The sequence below is a fragment of the Danio rerio genome, chromosome 21 (assembly GCF_052040795.2).
Source record: "Danio rerio strain M-AB ecotype USA chromosome 21, GRCz13ab, whole genome shotgun sequence".
NCBI lineage: Eukaryota > Metazoa > Chordata > Actinopteri > Cypriniformes > Danionidae > Danio > Danio rerio.
The window spans coordinates 824,033-847,161 of record NC_141041.1 but is presented as its reverse complement, the minus strand read 5'-3'; the positions used below and the strand labels follow the sequence as shown (position 1 = coordinate 847,161).

At 38.0% G+C, this 23,129-nt stretch overlaps 1 protein-coding gene across 4 annotated transcripts in view; it reads right to left on the bottom strand.

Annotated features, from left to right (window-relative positions):
• Nucleotides 1-760: 760 nt before the first annotated feature.
• The window catches only part of prag1 (PEAK1 related, kinase-activating pseudokinase 1), a 50,520-nt gene continuing 28,151 nt past the window's right edge, over nt 761-23,129 (bottom strand). For 2 of the 4 annotated variants that reach the window (XM_087300468.1, XM_087300469.1), the window contains exons 4-6: nt 16,080-16,192; nt 7,271-7,953; nt 761-5,889 (exon numbers count right to left, since the gene is read on the bottom strand). In XM_087300468.1, the coding sequence (XP_087156594.1) occupies nt 4,801-5,889; nt 7,271-7,953; nt 16,080-16,192 (1,885 nt within the window). In that variant the 3' untranslated portion in view covers nt 761-4,800. Of the gene's footprint in view, nt 5,890-6,225; nt 7,137-7,195; nt 7,954-16,079; nt 16,193-23,129 lie in introns of those variants that run through there. The other 2 variants (XR_015519770.1, XM_087300470.1) reach the window with 2 other exon arrangements.

The window sequence follows — 23,129 nt, the reverse complement described above, 5'->3', positions numbered from 1 at the left end:
GGAGGTACATATGGCCGCTTTTAGTTTTTTTCGAGCGAACGCTGCTGGGCGGTGTGACGCTGCTCCGCTCCTCCTCTTCTCGCTCGCCGGCTGACGGCTCGCCTCCGTGTGGAGGGCTTTCCCGCTGCAACCAGTTTGTCCGCCTAGCTCGCAGCGTTACGTCGGCGGAGCGGCGGCCCGGAGGAGGATGAGCCGGCCGCGGGTACGACCGGGATTGAGTTCGGGGAAGAGCGGTTCTAGAAATCAGGTAAGATGAAAAACTGAATCCAAAAAATAAGGGCGAGAACGCGGCGAGATCCGAAAACGCAGTCGAAATCAAAGACGTGGGCTTTTGCTTTTTTTTTTTCTGGACGGCTTTTGTAAACCGTCGCTTGGATTTAGGGAAGGAGGAGGAGGAGGAAGAGGAGGGCGGCCAGGTCGGCCGATTGGCCGGCCGCTCGGTCGATCGTTCAGTCAGTCAGTCGGATGGACGGTCGCTCCACAGCGGCCTCCGGCGGCTTTTCACACAAGAACAGTGCGGGCGCGAACGGTGTGCGTTCCCGAGACGCGAAAAAGCGCGCACATCGGCCTCTCGCGGATCCGCGAAAACAAAAACTGCTCGAATACGTACCTCCCGGGACATATTTCGCGGTCTGCAGAAACGTCCGCAGGGCTACGTTACCACAATGAGCCCGGGTTGACTAAACAAGACACGAAATTCAGCAATTCCCTTTCCCACAAGTCATATTCGCTCACCGACACACAAATCAAATCAGAAAAATCTGTGAAAATATGACACTTTATTGAGCGCTGCAGATGTCTTTGACACACTTACTGACATGACTACAGTAAAATACAGTAAAGTACAGTGTTTCAGTCCAGTGGCTTTATTTCTAAACGCAACGCAATTAAACACCTGCTCCTTTAAAGTAAAATAAGACGTAATATATAAACATAATCAAGATTAAGACCTGCTTCACAACTTATATACACACACAAATAATCGATTTAGTCTTCTGTGAAATGCCAGACTCACAGTTTCATTCCTTTAAGCTCTAAATGATCAAGTTTTACATCAACAATCAGTTTTAAAGGGGACCTATTTATGCTCTTTTTTACAACACAAGCAGAATAATAATGTCTCTCGAGTGTGTGTGTGTGTGTGTGTGTGTGTGGAGTTTGAGCTGAGAACAGCACACAGATAATGTTCTCCAGCTCTCTGAAACTGACCAAGTTTTGATCCGCTATTTAAGTGACTGTCGCTTTAAATGCAAATGAGATTGTGCTCTTTTCAGAAAAGGGCGGAGCTACGGACAGCTGTCAGTCTATGTTCTAGTTCATCTAAAACTCCACATCTATAATCCTCTGACATGATCTTCAGCAGCTCAAACACTCTAATGGCTAATGGACAGACCGCTGCTTCTCACTCAGGGCTGCTGGAGATGCTAATGAGAGAGACTAGTGGGCGGGGCTTCCCCCCTCTGATGACATGTACAAAGGGAGAATGTCAATCAAAGCGTCTGATCATGAGAGGCTGGAGATATTCCAGCGCTGCTGATAATAGGTCCCCTTTAAAATATAAATCACAAAAGGCACTAAATAAATCAGCCATAAACGTTTGACTCCAACAGACATGTTCGAGACGGAGTGTCCGGCAGAACCACAGGAAGCTCTGAATATTGCACCAGGAAGTGGCCTCTGCTCAGACATCAAACAGGAAGTTTAACGAGAGCTTAAAAAGCGGCAGGAAGACGAGATGCTTGCAGGTTTTACAGCCGCTGAGTTTGTATGAGTGCAGAACACATTCACACGGACGCTCACAGTGTTGATCAGCGAACAGCAGCAGACCCCACCACACCGCCACATCATGAGCTTACTTTCCAAGAGCAAAAGCTAAGATCTGATTGCATTGAGACGTTTACATTTGAACTGAGAATTAAACACAGTTTTCCATATGCTAATTTATTTTAGAACTGAATTAACATTACACGTAACTGTAATTTTATGCTAATTTTAGTAAATAAATACATTTTTGAAATGCATAGCATCCAAATAAAGAGGACCGTCATCCTTACTTTAGAAGATAAGGGTATTTTCTTTTGAATTACAGTGATTTGGCATAAAAAGGGCCTATAATTATACTAAAATAATATAAAAATTTGTTAAAAATCTGTTAACAATTAAGGGAAATTATATGCCTAACAATCTGTTTACTGTGACAAAAAAAAACTGTATTAATAATATTTTCAGCAACATCTGTTTTTTGCATTGAAAATATTCTAATGTCTTACAATAATATAAAAATAAATAATCAAAATGATATAAAATCTGTACATAATTAAGGGAAATTATATGTATATTGAATGATATATTTGTTTGATTTTTGTTTTATTACTAACCCAAACATTTTTCATTTTTCCTTCTGAAAATAAAGGAAATTATTTAATGAAAATATGGAAATAAAATAAGATAATGTGATGTTTTCTTTTGCATTACAGTAATTTAGTCTATTAAAATGTGCTCAATTGTAATGAAAAAAATATATTGCATTAAAAAAGTATTATAACCACATCTGATTTTTGTGGATTTATATATACTTGTACATAATTAAGGGAAATGATATGTATATTGAATTATATACTTGCTTCACTTTATCGTTTATTAATAAACCAAACATTTTACATTTTTCCTTCTGAAAAGTCATCTTATCTAATGAAAATATGAATATAAATGTAAGTCTTAAGTATAAAGTAAACAAGTCATGTCTTAAATATGAGGTCTGAACACTTTAACAAAACCAAATTATCACTTTTAATAAAATGTTTTCATTATTACAATAATTTGCACTATAAAAAAGGAACATTTTGATGAGTAGTAATATCTTAATGCAGTCAAATATTTCTTATTAATTAAAAAGGCAGTACTATTTAATTCCCATTCCAGTGGATTTAGCCTGAACATTTTGGGGATTCTGAATTTACATTTATGACCCTTTTAACAAAACCAAATATAGATTAATTTTGCATAGTAAGTCCTAAGAATGATGTAAATAATCTCAATTCAATAAAATCTGAACTCCTTTACCCCGTTATTAAAGAGGAGATATGCTGTGTGTTTAATCTTCCCTCTCTGATTAGGAGGTGAGTGTGGCGGATGCGGAGTCTGTCAGAGCGGATGATCACAACATTTCACAAGTTAGAATAACAGAGGAATGTTGTGGGCCAGCGGTCAGTGCTGCTGTTTCACACACACAGAGGTCAGATCCTCCTGCTCAGGACACGTGTGTGTGTGTGTCTTTACTGCAAGAGTGTGTGTGTGTGTGTGTGTGTGTGTCAGTATTTATGTATACTAGTGTGTGTGAGCATGAGTGTGTGTCTGTCTAAATATTCAGTTTGTACAGTAGAAACATCATTACACCCATGGGAGTCCCCACCAGGATGCAAGAACAAGTCTGTGTGTGTGTGTGTACTAGTGAGTGTGTGTGTATGTATACTAGTGAGTGTCAGTGTATGTGTATGTATACTAGTGTGTAAATTGTGTATACTAGTGTGTGTATACTAGTGTGTGTGCGTATGTATACTAGTGAGTGTGTGTGTGTATGTGTGTGTGTGTGTGTGTGTATGCTAGTGTGAGTGTGTGTGTGTATGTATACTAGTGTGTGTGAGCATGAGTGTGTGTCTGTCTAAATATTCAGTTTGTACAGTAGAAACATCATTACAGCCATGGGAGTCCCCACCAGGATGCAAGAACAAGTCTCTGTGTGTGTGTACTAGTGAGTGTGTGTGTGTATGTATACTAGTGAGTGTCAGTGTATGTGTATGTATACTAGTGTGTGAATTGTGTATACTAGTGTGTGTGTGTACTACTGTGTGCGTATGTATACTAGTGAGTGTGTGTGTGTGTGTGTGTGTATGCCAGTGTGAGTGTGTGTGTGTACGTATACTAGTGTGTGTGAGCATGAGTGTGTGTCTGTCTGAATATTCAGTTTGTACAGTAGAAACATCATTACAGCTATGGGAGTCCCCACCAGGATGCAAGAACAAGTCTCTGTGTGTGTGTACTAGTGAGTGTGTGAATTGTGTATACTAGTGTGTGTGTGTGTGTGTTTATACTAGTGTGTGTGAGTATGTATACTAGTGAGTGTGTGTGTGTGTATGCTAGTGTGAGTGTGTGTGTGTGTGTGTTTGCGTGGGCATACTAGAAAGTATGGGATAGAGCAACAAGTCTGTGTTTGTAGGTCTGTTTGTGTGTGTGTTAGTCTGTGTGTGTGTGTGTGTGTATGTATACTAGTGAGTATATGTATGTGTGTCTGTGTATGCATACTTTGTAGTGTGTTTGTATACAAGTGAGTATGACTGAGTATGTGGGTGTATACCAGTGTGTGTCTGTGTGAGTGCATGTGTGTGTATGTATACTAGTGATTGTGTATGTGTGTTTATGTATACTAGTGAGTATGTGTATATGTGTCTTTGTAGGAATACTAGTGTGTGTGTGTGTGTGTGTGTGTGTGTGTGTGTGTCTATTTATGCATTCTAGTGAATATGAGATGTAGCAACAAGTCTGTGTGTGTGCGTTTGTTTGTTTGTTAGTGTGTGTGTATGTATACTAGTGTGTGTGAGCATGAGTGTGTGTCTGTCTGAATATTCAGTTTGTACAGTAGAATCATCACTACAGCTTTAGAAGTCCCCACCAGGATGTAAGAACAAGTCTGTGTGTGTGTGTGTGTGTGTGTGCGCATTTATACTAGAGAGTATGTTTGTGTGTGTGTGTACAGTAGTAAGTGTCAGTGTGTGTGTGTATATACCAGTGAGTGTGTGTGTACTAGTGTGTGAATGTGGTGTTGTAGAGCAGCTCAGCGGTCTGGCACAGTGCTCTGGGGTTTGCGCTGGAGAAGTACTGACAGCAGAGCCAGTCCTCCAGCTCTGCGTTCCTCTGCGGCTCCAGCGAGCGCTCGGCGAACTTCATCATCAGCAGCGCTCGCTTCACGTCCAGCCAGTTCAGCAGACCGTCCTGCTGCGCGTGTGTGTGTTGCAGACCGTCCTGCCGCCCGTGTGTGTGTCGCCGAACAGATCCGCAAACCCACGGCTGCTCCAGCAGATCCCGCCGCGGACCCCACAGCAGCGCCTGCAGCACCCGTTTGGCCTCCTGGATGTGTATTCTGCGTCCGGGATCGGGTTCTAGGAGGAGCTGTGCTAGTCTATGCAGCCCGCAGGAGTACAGGGACACGCTGGGGATCGGGGGCAGCTCGTCGCATTTGTATTGCCTTAGCGCTGGCGTCGACTCGAATGGATTACGTCGATGCAAGAGCTCGTAAATCAAAATCCCCGTCTGAAATTCGTCAAATTTACGATATTGAGCAGCGGAGACGATTTCTGGCGCAAGTCTAGCGTGGTCACGTTTAAATCGGGGATCGGCGCTAATCGCGATTTCGTCATTGTTTCTGCGTTTAGCTTTGGCGAAGCTGCTGATGACGAGGCGCGGGAGACTCTGCTGCTGCGGGTCTGCGGATTGACGGTGTTGTATTAACAACAGATTCTCCATGCAGAGATCTCGATGCGTGACGCCGTGCGCTTTCAGATGCTCCAGACCCGTGCACAGCTGCAGCAGGAGAAAACACACACGCCGTTCGTAGACCTCAGGCTGTGCGCGGTGGAACGACTCCCAGTCTCGGACGAAATCGGCTACGGTTTGGTGCGGGACGTCTCGTGTGATGACCACCACGCGCTCCTGCTCTGTAGGGGGCGCTGCTGCGGCGGGTGTGTTCTCCTCGGTGGGGAGCATGCTCTGCGGGACGCATGCGATGAAGTGACCGCAGTCCTGCTGGAGGTTGAAGTGTGGAGGGACGCTCTGCTGGACCGACAGGCCGTACAGATGAGTCTGCTTACTGTCCGACGTCTGGCCCTTGCAGATCTGCACACACAGGGGAAATATGCATTAGAGCATGGTCAATCTAGGCTTTTCCACACAATATATATCCTGTTTCATAACCTGGAGCTGTGGGGAAAAAATCAGCTGAGAAATCTATTTTAACAGCTGATTGGACTCTAGGCTAGTTTTAAACAACAGACGGCGCTCTAGCCATAGTTTTTAACAACTGAAGGTGCTCTAGCCTAGTTTTTTTAACACCACACAGTGCTCTAGCCTCGTTATTAACCACAAACAGCATTCTTGCTTAATTTTTAACTAAAGACTACACTCTAGCCTAGTTTACTACTAGGCTAGGCTACTTTTTACACATTAGACGGTGCTCTAGCCTAGTTTTTATCACCACACAGCGCTCTAGCCTAGTTATTAACCACAGACAGCTCTCTAGCCTAGTTGTTAACCACAGACAGAGCCTAGTTATTAACCACGGACAGCGCTCTAGCCTAGTTATTAACAACAGACAGCGCTCTAGCCTAGTTATCAACCACAGACAGAGCCTAGTTATTAACCACGGACAGCGCTCTAGCCTAGTTATTAACAACAGACAGCGCTCTAGCCTAGTTATCAACCACAGACAGAGCCTAGTTATTAACAACAGACAGCGCTCTAGCCTAGTTGTTAACCATGGACAGCGCTCTAGCCTAGTTATTAACAACAGACAGCGCTCTAGCCTAGTTATCAACCACAGACAGAGCCTAGTTATTAACCACGGACAGCGCTCTAGCCTAGTTATTAACAACAGACAGCGCTCTAGCCTAGTTATCAACCACAGACAGAGCCTAGTTATTAACAACAGACAGCGCTCTAGCCTAGTTGTTAACCATGGACAGCGCTCTAGCCTAGTTATTAACAACAGACAGCGCTCTAGCCTAGTTATCAACCACAGACAGAGCCTAGTTATTAACCACGGACAGCGCTCTAGCCTAGTTATTAACGACAGACAGCGCTCTAGCCTAGTTATTAACCACAGACAGCGCTCTAGCCTAGTTATTAACCACAGACAGTGCTCTAGCCTAGTTTTTAATCACAGACAGCGCTCTAGCTTAGTTATTAACCACAGACAGCGCTCTAGCCTAGTTATTAACGACAGACAGCGCTCTAGCCTAGTTTTTAAATTACAGATGGTGCTCTAGCCTAGTTTTTAAACAACAGACTACACTCTGGTCTAGTTTTTTTTTTTATACCACAGACGATGCTCTAGCCTAGTTTTAAACACCATACAATGTTCTAGCCTAATTTTAACTCCAGATGGCGCTCTAGCCTAGTTTTTAATACCACACAGGGCTCTAGCCTAGTTTTTAACAGCAGACGGTGCTCTAGGATAGTTTTAACAGCAGATTAGCAGCAGAGTGTCTGTAAGTCTCACCTTCACCGCATATGTGTTGCGTGTGTCGGAGGCACAGGAGGCGGAGTAATACACAGCGTCTCCAGACAGGCAGCTGGGTTTGTTGCAGGTCAGTTTGAAGAGCGACCAGTTGCTCTCGTTGAACCTCAGTGTGTTCCTGTGTCCACCTGTGAAGTGCTCTTCACACTTGAGTGCTAACCGCCGCAACGACTCTGCGTATAGGCCACCCAGTTTGGAGTATATGCCCTCCCGGCTGTCCATATTGCTAAGTAGCGCATGTAGCTGCAGTGTGGAGCCGGCGGCTGTGGGGGGCAGTAGCGCATGGAGCCGCGAAGTCGAACTGGATGTGGCATTATCCAGAGATTCACTAGAGGAGCAGAGCGAGTTGGACGGCTGTGCGGTGGCTGCGGGACGGCTAATGTTGGTTTCGGAGCCGCTGAAGGGCAGGTGGAGCCGGCTGCGGGACAGAGGCTTCACTCCTACATCACTGGGTGCAGAGATGGTGCGGTTCACTAGCTTCTTCTGCGGCAGCGGCGGTGGCTGCAACTGATGCGCAAGACTGTTGCTAGGGAACACACAAGACTGTGCAAGACTGTTGCTAGGAAACACACAAGACTGCGCAAGACTGGAAGGCTGTGGCGATGCCGGAGCGGAGCCAAACGGGCTGCTGGGAAACGGGGAGGGGCTGGAACGGAGGGTGGAGTCTAGGTCACATGATCAGAAAAAGAAAAGGAAAAAATTATTAGACATTAGAGCTTTCAACACAATTTACATTATATCTGCCCGTCTGTCTGCCTGCCTGCCTGTCTATCTGTCTACCTGCCTGCCTGCCTGTATCTATCTATATAAGCATTTTTAGTGCATTTCTATGTGTTAATTGTGGTTAGTGTCTGTGTGTTGTATATTTTAGTGTGTGTTTATTGTGGTTAGTGTGTTTTTGTGTGTGTTTATTGTGTGTTTAGTGTGTTTATTATGGTTAGCATGTGTTTAGTGTATGTTTTAGTGTGTGTTTATTGTGGTTAGTGTGTTTTTGTGTGTGTTTATTGTGTGTTTAGTGTGTTTATTATGGTTAGTGTGTTTTTGTGTGTGTTTATTGTGTGTTTAGTGTGTTTATTATGGTTAGCATGTGTTTAGTGTATGTTTTAGTGTGTGTTTATTGTGGTTAGTGTGTTTTTGTGTGTGTTTATTGTGTGTTTAGTGTGTTTATTGTGGTTAGTGTGTTTTTGTGTGTGTTTATTGTGTGTTTAGTGTGTTTATTATGGTTAGCATGTGTTTAGTGTATGTTTTAGTGTGTGTTTATTGTGGTTAGTGTGTTTTTGTGTGTGTTTATTGTGTGTTTAGTGTGTTTATTGTGGTTAGTGTGTTTTTGTGTGTGTTTATTGTGTGTTTATTGTGGTTAGTTTGTTAATTGTGTGTTTATTATGGTTAGCATGTGTTTAGTGTATGTTTTAGTGTGTGTTTATTGTGGTTAGAGTGTTTTTGTGTGTGTTTATTGTGTTTAATGTATTTTAGTGTGTGTTTATTATGGTTAGTGTGTTTTTACGTGTGTGTTTATTGTGTGTTTAGTGTATGTTTATTGTGGTTAGCATGTGTTTAGTGTGTTTTATGTGTTTAGTGTATGTTTTAGTGTTTGTTTCTTGTGGTTAATGTATCTCAGTGTGTGTTTATTGTGGTTAGTGTATCTTAGTGTGTATTTATTGTGGTTAGTGTGTTTTTGTGTGTGTTTATTGTGTGTTTAGTGTATGTTTTAGTGTGTGTTCATCGTGGTTAGTGTATCAGTGTGTGTTTAGTGTGGTTAGTGTGTTTTTATTGTGGTTAGCATGTGTTTAGTGTATGTTTTACTGTGTGTTTATCGTGGTTAGTGTATCTTAGTGTGTGTTTAGTGTGTTTGTGTGTGTGTTTATAGTGTGTGTTTATTGTGGTTAGCATGTTAAGTGTATGTTTTAGTCTGTGTTTATTGTGGTTAGTGTATCTTAGTGTGTGTTTATTGTGGTTAGTGTGTGTGTGTTTATTGTGTGTTTAGTGTATGTTTTAGTGTTTGTTTATTGTGATTAGTGTATCTTAGTGTGTGTTTATAGTGTGTGTTTATTGTGGTTAGCATGTGTTTAGTGTGTTTCTGTGTGTTTAGTGTGTGTTTTATCATGTGTCTATTCTGTTAGTGTGTGTTTAGCGTGGTTAGTGTGTTTAATGTATGTTTTATCATGTGTTTATTGTGTTAGTGCGTCTTTTGTGTGTTTAAATACTCTCCAGTTCTACACTGAACCTTTTCTCTAAAGTTGCTTCCGAGTGTTCTGTGTGAATGGCTCCTAATGCGTGAACACACACACACACACACACACACACAGCTCATACACAGATGATAATACAGCGGTGTGTGTGTGTGTGTGTGTAGTTACAGTTTAACTAGGAAACGCCTCAGGCTCTTAAACTGATTGGAAAAGCTGTGTGACTCATGAGAGCAGATACCTGTGTGTGTGTGTGTGTGTGTGTGTGTGTGTGTGTGTGTGTGTGTGTGTGTGTGTGTGTGTGTGTGTGTGTGTGTGTGTGTGTGTGTGTGTGTGACTGAATCCTGCAATGTGACTGATGGCTCAGGCATGAATTATTCTGAGAGATTCATGAGTCTGTGTCCTGATCTCAACCCATTCTTCTTCTGAGATGACATTTTTAATATATATTTAAATAAAAGTATAAATTATTTGAATTAGCTTAAAAACATTATAAAAATTCAATCAATTAGTTAAGTCATTTGTTAAATGTGTGTATTTAGTGTCTTTGTACGTTTAGTGAATGTTTTAGCGTGTTTATCATGTTTGTGTGTGTTTCTGTGTGTGTTGCTTGTGTTTCTGTGTGTTTGGTGAATGTGTGTGTTTAATGTGTTTCTGTGTGGTGTGTGTGTGTTTCTTGTGTTTGTGTGTTTTGGTGTGTGTTGCTTGTGTTTCTGTGTGTTTGGTGAATATGTGTGTTTAATGTGTTTCTGTGTGGTGTGTGTGTGTGTTTCTTGTGTTTGTGTGTGTTTAGTGAATGTTTCAGTGTGTGTTTAGTGCATGTTGTACTGTGTTTATTGTGGTTAGCATGTGCTCACTGTAATTCTGTGTTTATTGTGTGTTTCTTGTGTTTATGTGCATTCAGTGTGTGTTTGTTGTTAAAGTGTGTTTGGACTGTGTTTGGAGTGTGTTGTGCTTTTTTAGTGTGTGTTTAGAGTGTATTTAGGGTTTGTTTAGTGTGCTTATTTAGTGTGTTTCTGTGCATTTAGTGTGTATTTATTGTGCTCAGAGTGTGTTTGGAAAGTGTTGTGTTTGTTTAATGTGTGTTTAGAGCGCATTTCGTGTGTTTATTGTGGTTAGTGTGGGTTTCAGCCTGTTTAGTGTCTGTTTATTGTGTGTAGTAGATGTTTTATTGTGTATTTAGAGTGGTTCGCATGTCTTTAGTGTGTTTCTGTGTGTGTGTTTAGTGTGTTTAGCGTGTGTTTAAACAGTTTTTAGAGTGTGTTTAGTAAGAGTGTTTATTGTGCTTCGAGTGTGTTTGGAGGGTGTTGTGTTTGTTCAGTGAGTGTTTAGAGTGTATTTAGTGTGTGTTTCTGTCTGTTTAGTGTGTATTTATAATGATTAGCATGTCTGTAGTGTGTTCCTGTGTGTCGTTTAGCGTTTTTGTGTGTTTAGAGTGTTTATTTAGTTTGTGTTTTTGATTTTAATGTGGATTTATAGTGTGTTAGGAGTGTGTTGTGTTTGTTCGGTGTGTGATTAGAGTGTGTTTAGTGTATGGTTTAGTGTGTTTCTGTGTGTTTAGTGGGTGTTCAGTGTGTGTTTCCTCCAGAGATACACTAATGAAGGTCAGCAAATAAAGTGTGTGTTTAGAGTGTTTAGTGTGTTAGTGTGTATTAGTGGTGTGTTTAGAGTGTTTAGTGTGTGTTTAGAGTGTTTAGTGTGTGTTAGTGTGTATTAGTGGTGTGTTTAGAGTGTGTTTGGAGTGTTTAGTGTGTGTTTAGAGTGTGTAGTGTGTGTTAGTGTGTATTAGTGGTGTGTTTAGAGTGTGTTTAGAGTGGTCATTGTGTGTTTAGAGTGTTTAGTGTGTGTTAGTGTGTATTAGTGGTGTGTTTAGAGTGTGTTTAGAGTGTTTAGTGTGTGTTTAGAGTGTTTAGTGTGTGTTAGTGTGTATTAGTGGTGTGTTTAGAGTGTGTTTAGAGTGTTTAGTGTGTGTTTAGAGTGTTTAGTGTGTGTTAGTGTGTATTAGTGGTGTGTTTAGAGTGTGTTTGGAGTGGTCATTGTGTGTTTAGAGTGTTTAGTGTGTGTTAGTGTGTATTAGTGGTGTGTTTAGAGTGTGTTTAGAGTGTTTAGTGTGTGTTTAGAGTGTTTAGTGTGTGTTAGTGTGTATTAGTGGTGTGTTTAGAGTGTGTTTAGAGTGTTTAGTGTGTGTTTAGAGTGTTTAGTGTGTGTTAGTGTGTATTAGTGGTGTGTTTAGAGTGTGTTTGGAGTGTTTAGTGTGTGTTAGTGTGTATTAGTGGTGTGTTTAGAGTGTGTTTGGAGTGTTTAGTGTGTGTTAGTGTGTATTAGTGGTGTGTTTAGAGTGTGTTTGGAGTGTTTAGTGTGTGTTAGTGTGTATTAGTGGTGTGTTTAGAGTGTGTTTGGAGTGTTTAGTGTGTGTTAGTGTGTATTAGTGGTGTGTTTAGAGTGTGTTTGGAGTGTTTAGAGTGTGTTTGGAGTGTTTAGTGTGTGTTAGTGTGTATTAGTGGTGTGTTTAGAGTGTGTTTGGAGTGTTTAGTGTGTGTTTAGAGTGTTTAGTGTGTGTTAGTGTGTGTCAAGCAGGTCGCACACCAGAAGCGCCGCTCGGCGCCGCGACACGGCGCGTACATGACAGTTTAAAGTATCACACACCAGACGCGCACATTCGAATGATATTTAACATGAAACTAATCAGATGGCGCTCTGTGGCGCGGCTGAAAAATGAACTGCGTCCTGAGCCGTCGCCGGGCGCCGCCGACAGCCGCCGACTTGCGGCGCCGGTGTGTGTATCCTGATAGAAACCTATGTTTAGAATTCTAAAATACATGGCGCTGCGTGGCGCTGCGCGGCGCGCCGCCGAGCGGCGCTTCTGGTGTGCGACCTGCTTTAGTGTGTATTAGTGGTGTGTTTAGAGTGTGTTTGGAGTGTTCAGTGTGTGTTTAGAGTGTTTAGTGTGTGTTAGTGTGTATTAGTGGTGTGTTTAGAGTGTGTTTGGAGTGTTCAGTGTGTGTTTAGTGTGTGTTAGTGTGTATTAGTGGTGTGTTTAGAGTGTTTAGTGTGTGTTAGTGTGTATTAGTGGTGTGTTTAGTGTGAGTTTATTGTGGTGAGCATGTGTTTAGTGTGTTTCTGTGTGTTTAGTGTGTGTTTCCTCTAGAGACACACTAATGAAGGTGTGCAAATAAAGTGTGTTTAGAGTGTTCAGTGTGTGTTTAGTGTGTGTTTTAGTGTGTGTTTCCTCTAGAGAGTCACTAATGAATGCCTGCAGATGAACATCAGGAATCGTCTCCAGAATAAACACAGACCCTGATTTTCTCATTCATTATCTGTGCGCCGCAGTGCATCATGGGAACGCACCGAGGACTGATGACTGATAAACACACACTCGCGCTTCCCTTTTCATCACAGCGCATTATCAGTAAAGGAAGTTTCACACACTAATTTTAGACGCTAGTTCTGCACGAAACCATAGTGAACATCCGGTCTGCTGTCTATATAGGGAGCCCCCTTCGCAGGCAGCATCCTGACTCAAATACACACTCATTTGAAAGCATGCACACGGTTATTTTAGGCATGCTCATGACGGAAAACAGAACACACTTAATTCAACACAACAGTTTATCTGCACGTTTCAGAAGAGGAAATAAAGAAAAACGTACTGAACACTATTACTTTCCTTTTCATTTGATGCAATGCATTATAGGATAGAAAAAAGGCGGAAACTGCATTTTTTAGCCTATTTTATATTATTTTTAAAGTAAAATCTTTATTATTTTGGTTTTTAAATATATTTGTTGAGAAATTAGACTAATGTAAAGAGTTTGTGTAATTTTACTAGCAGTAATACTCTCCCTAAAGTTACAATCATTTAAATAAATGAAAGAACTTGATAAAAATAATAGAAAAAAATAATTATTATTTACTTGTTTATTTATTTATTTATTGCTTTGTTATTTTTTGACAATCAATTTTATGTCATTAATGACACATATAATAAGTTTACTTGAACAAAAAAACAGAAGCAATAAATAATAAGAACAATAATAATGTAAGATAACCTAAAAATTACCATTAAACAAAAGCAAAAAAACCTAAATAAATGAAAATAAATACATATTTTACAAAAAATAATTTAAACAATAATAAATAAAAATAAATATATATTTAATAATAATAATAATGATGATGGAATTAAAGCAAAATAATAAAAATTAAATAAAATTGTATAATAATAATTAATAATAATAATAGAAATAATATTAATAATTAATAGGGATGTAACGGTATCAGAATTTCACGGTACGGTAATACCTCGGTATCAATGTCACGGTACGGTATTTATTGAATCATTTACAGGAAAAAACAAAACTTATGAAAATACTCCAAAAAAGTGCCAAAAGTGTCAATGACATACAAATTAGCCATCTATCTGTAAGCTTTGAAACAGGAACTTCAATTTTAATAACAAAAAAATATTAAACCATGTAAAAAAAAAATTTAAGTTTTTAATTTAGTATTGTTGAAAACTCATCACATTCAACATTTAATCACTCACTCACTTAGATAGAGATGGGTTTAAAGGAAAATTATCATATAAATATAATCTGGTAAAAGCTGGTATCTCTGGGCATTTACAATGTCCCCTGCAACAGAAAAAAAACTCTCATTTGGTACTGAGGTTTCTGGGACAAGAGAGATATGACTTATATGACTTATTTCTTGAGCGCCGAAAACGGAGCTTTTTGGAAACGCTGGAGAAGCCGTTTTCATTCTAAAACGCTGCTGCTCCGTCTCAGTGTGGATGGGGAAAGACGGAGACATCTGAAAACGGAGGCGGGGCTGTAAACGTTCGCCTATCTGATTGGGGCTTTTCCTCAATATTAAGTAGCCCACACACAGTTCAGTCTTGCATCCTCTTCTTGTAAGTTAAGACTTCGCAAGTTTGATCAAGGCTGCAGTCTCCCCCTTCTCAGTTTGATATGGAAAACATATCGAGGACACGGGTAAATCTTCAAAGGGAACAGTGTACTTTATAAATTCATTCACATCACCCTGGCTACGTTGTTTCACTTTCTCATCAATAAAATGTAAACATGATATAAGGAACTGCCTATTTTCTTTTTAATATTAGAAAACTTACAGACAGCAGAAATGTTGAGGCGTCGTGCTGCATATATGAGCGTCATCTTCACTGTGTGGATATTTATAACAAAACGGAGCCGATAACAACTGCCTCCTTTCAATTTCAGTGAAAATACGAAACGCACCCTCTCTTTGGCTGAATATCAGTTTTAATAATCGATAATTATAAAAGTATAACATACAATAAGTTTATACATTGTAGGAAATAAAGGCAAGCGATCAGTCAATGTACCTGGATTAATCATTAACTTATCTTTGCGCTTAACCAAAACATGTTACCCGTGAACAAGTAACTTAATAGATTCCAATGACCAAAGTCAGGGAATTGGCCTATGTCGTTAGATAAAGACAACAACATGAATGAAATATCACGTTTAGCAAATATAGCGAGATTAGATCCAGCGGGAGATGCTTGATGAGCAGTCCGACAAGCAGAGCTCTCATCTGGGTAGAAATGCTGGAGCGCTTGCCCGAGAGTGTGTGTGTGGTCACGTGATGTGCGTTTTCAGCGTTTTGGTGTGGACGGAGAGCTGTTCAGAAACGCTGGGTAAAACGCGAGTGTGGACGCGGATCGTTTTCATTCTACAACGCCGTTTTAAAACTAAAATGCACTCTTGTAAAAGGGGCCTTAGAGTTTTACAGCTCTTTTTGATCCCCGCTTCTAGCAGCACACTCCATTTCCGCATTACTGGATCTGTAGCGACAACAGACCGCAAGGGATGATGGGGATTGTAGTTTTCGCTACCTCCCGTTCGCTTCATTCGCCTGAGCAAATTTTCTCAGAAGACCTATAGTTTTACCGAGTCATGCGACTTCGGTAATATCGAAAAAAATTAATATTGCGGTATGACGGTATTTACAATACCGTTACATCCCTAATAATTAATAATAATAATAATAAATAAAAGCAAAATAATAAAATAAATAAAATGGTATAATAATAACAATTAATAGTAATGATAAATAATAATGATAGAAATAATAATAATTAATAATAATAATAGTAATACATTAATAAAAGCAAAATAATAAAATAACTAAAACTGAATAATAACAATAATTAATAATAATAATAATAATAATAATAATAATAATAATAATAGAAATAATAATTAATACTAATAATACTCAAATACTACTACTAATAATAATAATAAAAACTGAATAATAAAAAGCGAAATAATTAAAAATAACAAAAATTTATAATAATAATAATAATAATAGAATAAATACATAAATATGATAAATCTTTCAAGAACAGAAATTAGAAATTAATTTTTTGTTAAGGATATTTTATGTGTGATATTTCTGTTCAAAAATAAATAAATAAATAAATAAATAAATAAATAAATAAATCAAAATCAAAAATCAAAAATCAAAAATCAAAAATCAAAAATCAAAAATCAAATCAAATCAAGAACAAAGGAATATGAAAAGGTGTGTATGTGTGTGTGTGTGCACGTTTTACTCACCGGCGTCTGAAAGTGCCTGCAGACTGTCTGAAGAAGCGTTTGTGCAGCAGTTTAACCCTCGCAGAGACTGACTGAGATTCTCCACTGAGCCCTGCTGATCCATACTGCACACCCTACACACACACACACACACACACACACACACACACACACACACACACACACACACACACACACACACACACACACACACACACACACACACACACGGTCAGAGAGTCACTTACAGCACATACACCCTACAAAGGTAACACACACACACAGATGTACGCATAACATAAACAAACAGCCTCACTCATATACACACTCACTAGTGTACTAAAGTTAAGTGCACAAGTGAAGGAAGCAGGTTTGAGCCAATCAGAGCCCAGAGCAGCAACACACACACACACACAAACACACTCCTGAATTAGTGTGAAGAACTACTATTAGTAGAACAGCAGAGCTTCCTGTGTGTGTGTGTGTGTGTGTGTGTGTGTGTGTGTGTGTGTGTGTGTGTGTGTGTGTGTGTGTGTGTGTGTGTGTGATAAAGAGAGACCATGTGTGTGTGTTAGACATAGAGAGCACGTGCATGTGTATTTTTATTGGTGTGTGAGTGTGATGGTGTGTGTGTATACTGTATGTGTATACAGTGAACGTCAAATGAAAACGTCCCGTACCTCAAAGGTATTTGATTTGAGTAATTGATGTCAGTGTTAATGTTATTGATTAATGCACTTGACAGATTTCATTCATTCATTTTCCTTCTGCTTTGTCCCTGATTTACCACAGCAGAATGAACCGCCACTTACTTGACAGATTTCTATATTGTAATTTCAGGTGTTTTATGTTTGGTAAATTAATCTGTAATTAATCTTTAGTGATCTTCCATTAATTACAGAGTCTTGTCTCAGGTGGATTTCGAGGTTTATGCAGTAAAAGCAGTAGTGGATTTAGCTGGTTTTGGACGCAAAAGAAAATCTCCCTCGTTAAAAACCACAGAATTGTCTGAAGTGACATGTATGAAAAAACAGATATTTGATTTACCAGCTAATAACCTTTTCCTCTTAAGCTCCAGGCTGTTTTTTACATGCATTTTTTCCTCTGTGCTCTTTGGGTTTATTGGACCCTAATTAAGTATGATCTTTTGATATGATGTACTGTGAATTTACATAAACCCTTTCACCTGACTGTTTTTAATGCATATTTAACATAGATTTTTTTTAAAATTGCTTTAACTATCAGAGAGTAAAAACAACATTTTTCCCCATTTTGGACAGTTAAAATAGTGTTTGGGACATTTCATTTGCTGCAGAACAGTTGCAGGAGGACACTGTATGTCTGTAACAAAATATAAAACATTCAAAGTGTTTTAAAATAGCCATCTAAGAGCTAAATATGTGCTGTCCACATATGTGGACACTAAGCTCTATGAGGTTATCATTACATATGAAACTTCTGAACCTAATCAGAGGAGCCGGAAAGAGAATGCTCATTTACAAGAGAAGAGGACTGATGGATTTAGAGGGTTTGGCATCTGAACTCTACATATATATATATATATATATATATATATATATTAGAGCTGTGAACCTACACTAGTCTCACGGTTCGGTTACGATTATCATGCCATCGATTCGGTTCAATTCGATATTTCGGTGCATCACGGTGCATTGACGGTGCTTTCCATACACAGTTTTATATTTTCTTCACAGCAGCAGTTCTTGTATTAAATGTATGAATATATTTATATTTATACACTATTTGTAATACAATTTTGTAATTTATTACAAACAGTCAGATTTATAAACTGTAACTTTAAACAACACGAGCATTTAGCAAATAATATAAACAAATATAAATATCCAGCTCAATTTCTGATCCTTGTCTAGTTCTCTTACACCTCTTTGATTGGTCACACTTTCAATAAAAACGGTGGCCATTGGCTCTTGCGCGCTGCGGTCTTCACAGATGAGTGACACTGATAAGCGGCAGCGGCGATCACACAGCTGATGTATGATAGACACGGTGGAGAAAACTCTGCAGACACGCGCTCGTCTCTTTATCCAGAAGTAACGCTGTAAAACAGCCGAGAGGTGAAGAAAAGCCATGCCAGCAGGTCAAATGGGCCACTGTGTGTGTGTGTGTGTACGCGATCGCGATCGCCTCCCTCGCGACAGAGCGCATATGAGGTAAATGACGTCAGTAATAAAAGGTTGTGATTATTACTGAACCGATACTGAATTGTCCGCGTTTGCATCATGGTGCACCGAAGAAACGATTAATTTTGACACCCCTAATATATATATATATATATATATATATATATATATATATATATATATATATATATATATATATATATATATAGATGTGTGTGTGTGTGTGTGTGTGTGTGTGCCCGCAGTGATTCTGACTCCATGGGCTCTATTTTGACGATCCAGGTGCAAAGTCCAGAGCGCAGGGCGCAAACGCATTCAGGGCATGTCAGAGTCCACTTTTGCTAATATAAGGACTGATAAACCCGCTCTGCGCCATGGCGCATGATCTAAAAGGGTTGAGTTTATTCTCTTAATGAGTTATAGGTGTGTTTTGAGAATAAACCAGTCAGAGTCTCATCTCCCATTGCCTTTAAGTGTCAGTTGCGTCAAGCCATGGTGCATTTGCTATTTACATGGTGACTTTGTAAGTGTAAAAACTGAACATTTCACTAGCGAAAACACAGTTAAACAGAGCATCTGCAGCGCGAGAATGAGAGAATGAGCCTCCTCATTCTTTACTTTCACTCTCGTGGATAGGGAAACGTGTTGTAAACACAAAAATCAATTAGCCTATAAATAATTAATTGCGTTTGTTAAGCGCAAAGATTTGCTTCAAAACTATTTTAAAATTCAGTTCTAATTTCCAGCAAACGAATAAATGAACAATAATAATGAAGTGTGCTCAAAAACCTGAGTTATATCCTAATACACATGCTGTGCCCCATATGGTCTGAAACCTGCAGGTGGGCAAATCTAAGCTTGTTTTTAATAAAACAAATATAAATATGGATATAATCAATAATACTGCTAATAATAATAACATTATACAAAAGTAAATTGTTATTAATAAACTCAAAAAGCCACCCGAGATGAAGAAGGCATAAAAGTTTGGTGTTTATATTTATGTAAGCTAGAAAAAAAAATGTTTTGTATTATTTTAATCCTTTATGTCCTATATATATATATATATATATATATATATATATATATATATATATATATATATATTATGTCCTGTATATATCCTTAATATTTTAAATCTTTTTCATCTGTAAAGATATTTGTGTATTGCTCTACATCTTGTGTGTATTAAGCAGTGTGTAAGCGAGGCGCATAACTAACGCGCTCTGCGCTGGACTTTAGACCGGGTTTGTTTTGGTCTATTGAAAAATCTATTATAGTTTCTCAAAATAGCAACGCTCCAGCAATGCGCCTCAACACACCTCCTTATAGAGCAGAACGCCTCTGGGCGCACATATAAGCGCAAATGCATTTGCTATTTAAACAGCATGGCGGAAAACGTCAAAACGACTCTTGAAACTAGCAAACAACAATTGCATCGCGCCTTGCGTCACATTGCGCCGGGTGTATGATAGGGCTCTATAACTCAAGCATGTTTTCTGCAGGATGAACACGAGCGTCTCTATTTGTGCAGCTCAGCAACATGATAAACATCCCTCTGAAAACAGCACAGCCAGAACCAAAAATCAACCAGAAACACCTTAGCAACACCATGACAAGCAGCCAGTGCACAACTACACCAGCATCACTGACTCAACACACAAATTAATGATCATTACCAGCGTTAATATTCATTACATTTTAGAAATACATTAATATAATTTTAATGCACTCAAAACCTGCCAGAACTACTTCAGCTGTGTGTCTACCTGACAATAACCACACACCTTAGAATGCTCATCAGCCAATCAGATTCAAGCATTCAACAACCCAATAATAAGTTACTATATAAAAACAAAAATCACTGGACTTTCACTCTCAGTATCTGCTGATCCACTCAAACTAGCAGAAGCACACACTACAGGACCTGATAGAGACACACCTACCTGAGACAGACAGTTTCATCTGAGCCTGAATCACACCTTCCTGTCTGAGTGTGTGTGTGTTTTTCCAGCTCTGCTTACAGCCCTGTGTGAAGATGAGAATCTAATGCAGTGTGTGTGTGTGTGTGCGTGTGTGTGTGTGTTCCTCAGGATCTGAAGACCATCTGCTGCATCAATGATTCATTCACATGCAGATCTTCACCCACTTACACTCAGAGCTAATATAAATATAAACACAGCGGCTATTCCTGACACACACTCGCTGATCTGAGCTGACAAACAGAGGATTCATTACATCATGATGAATAATGATCGGTGAACATCATCTGGATTACGTAATCAGGTTACAAACATCATGTACTTGTAATTGGTGTAGACTACTTTTAAAAATAATCGTAATCAGATTGCAAATGTCAAGCACTTATGTAATAAAATGAAACTACTTTTTAAAATACTCGTAATCGAATTACAGAAATCAAGAACTTGTAATTAGTGTAAACTACTTTTTTAAATACTCGAAATCAGATTAGAAATATGTACTTGTAATTACAGTAAAATACTTTTTAAAATACTCTTAATCGGATTGCAATCAGGCATTTGTAATTAAAATACTTTTAAAGTACTTGTAATCTGTTTACAAAAATACTCATAATCAGATTACAAGCATCAAGTATTTGCAACTAAAGTAAATGAGTTTTTAAAATACTCATAACCGAGTTATAAAAATCTCTGTAATCAGAGTAAACTGAGTACCTGTAATCAGAGTAAACTAGTTTTAAAAATACTCATATTCAAATTGCACATTTATAGTACTTGTAGTTAGAGTAAAATACTTGCTAAAATACTCTTAATTGGATTCCAAACAAATTATCATAATCATATAACCGAAATCAGTACTTGTAATTGAAGTAAACTACATAATAAACTACTTGTAATCAGATTACAAACATCAAGTACTTGCAACTTAGGTAAACTACTTTTTAATAAGTTAAGTTATAGAAATCAAGTACTTGTAGTCAGAGTAAACTAGTTTTAAAAATACTCATAATTGGATTACAAAAATTAAGTACTTGTAATTAGAGCAAATTACTTTTTAAAGTACTCGTATTCATGTTACAAACATCATGTCCTTGTAGTTACAGTAAAATACTTTTAAAAATACTAATTGAATAAAAATATTATTTGGATTACAAAAACATTCTCATAATCGGATAACCAAAATCAGTACTTGTAGAAAGAGTAAACTACATAATAAAATACTCAGAATCAGATTACAAGTAATTACTTACTTAAGTAATTACTAATTACATTGTAATTAGTGTAAAATACTTTTCAATACTTGTAGTCAGATTGGAAACATCAAGTACTTACGGATTTCAAGTACTTGCAACTTAAGTAAACTACTTTTTAAAATAATCATAACTGAGTTATAGAAATCCAGTACTTGTAGTCAGAGTAAACTAGTTTTAAAAATACTCTTAATTGGATTATAAAAACAATTCTCTCAATCGGATTACCAACATCAGTATTTGTAATTAAAGTAAACTACATAATAAAATATTCGTAATCAGATATGAAGTACTTGCAACATTTTAAAATACTCCTAATTGAATTACAAAAATCTGTTCTTGTAATTAGAGTAAACTACTTTTTAAAATACTCGTAATCAGATTACAAATATCAAGTACTTGTAATTAAAGTACTTTAAGTATTTGTAATCAGTTTACAAAAATCATGTAGTTGTAGTTAGAGTAAACTACGTATTAAAATACTTGTAATTGAATTACGAATACCAAGTACTTGCAACTAAATTAAACTACTTTTTAAAGTAATTGGATTACTAATATCAAGTACTTGTAATTAGTGTAAAATACTTTTTTAAATGCTTGTAGTCGAATTACTGAAATAAAGTACTTGTAGTAAGAGTAAAGTACTCTTTAAAGTATTTGTAAACGGTTCACAAAAATCAAGAACTTGTAAAAATATTAGATTACAGAAATCAAGAACTTGTAAAATTATTTGTAATATTATAATATTATAATAATGTTAGATTAGATTAGTAAAAGCAGGTTTTTGTAATTGGAGTGAAGTACGTATTAAAATACTTGTAATCAAATTACAAACATCAAGTACTTGTAACTAAAGTAAACTACTTTTTTATACTTGTAATCGGATTACTAATATCAAACAAACTTAAAGGCAAAGACATCATTTGACAGCTTGCGACATCATCTGGGACTACACTTAATACGTTTACATGGACAGCCATACTCTGATGTCAATATGATTAAGACGATACTCTGATTAAGAGTCACCATGTAAACAGCAACTTTTGAATATCTTAAAGGACTACAGACATCTGCGTCATGAAATGCGGGGTTTAAAATTCCATTAAAACAACACTCCTCCACTAGTCCATACTCCATAGTCTCATTCAATACCTTTGTCATGTGGACACAGATGAAATGTTCCTGAATGAATGTGAAAGTGCCAAACTGCAGTTAAAGTCATAAGATTAAAAACTAAAATTAAACTGCGGAGGAAACGTTGATAGCGCGGAGACGCAATGACGTTAATCAATCTATGTGCTATAACGTAAAACAAGATCATGAAGGTATCTCATATAAACACCTTAATCCCCTTACCGTCTTATTCAGATTAAGGCAAATCATTAGATTACTGACTCCATGTAAATGTAATTTCATAATGCAAATCTTGCATTTATGCTAACAAATAATCAAAAGAAATATATTAATGCAATTTAAATATATAAAATATGAATTGATGTTTACTTTAAACTTATTATAAATATATAATTATATTGTTCAATTATAATGATAAAAAAAACAGACTGTCAGATAATTTTGTGGCTCAAAAGTATCGGTTTACTGTTTAGGCTCCGGTACAATTTTAAAAGTATCAATTTAGCGCTGTTATCGAAATAACCCCAAATGTGCCTGACCCTA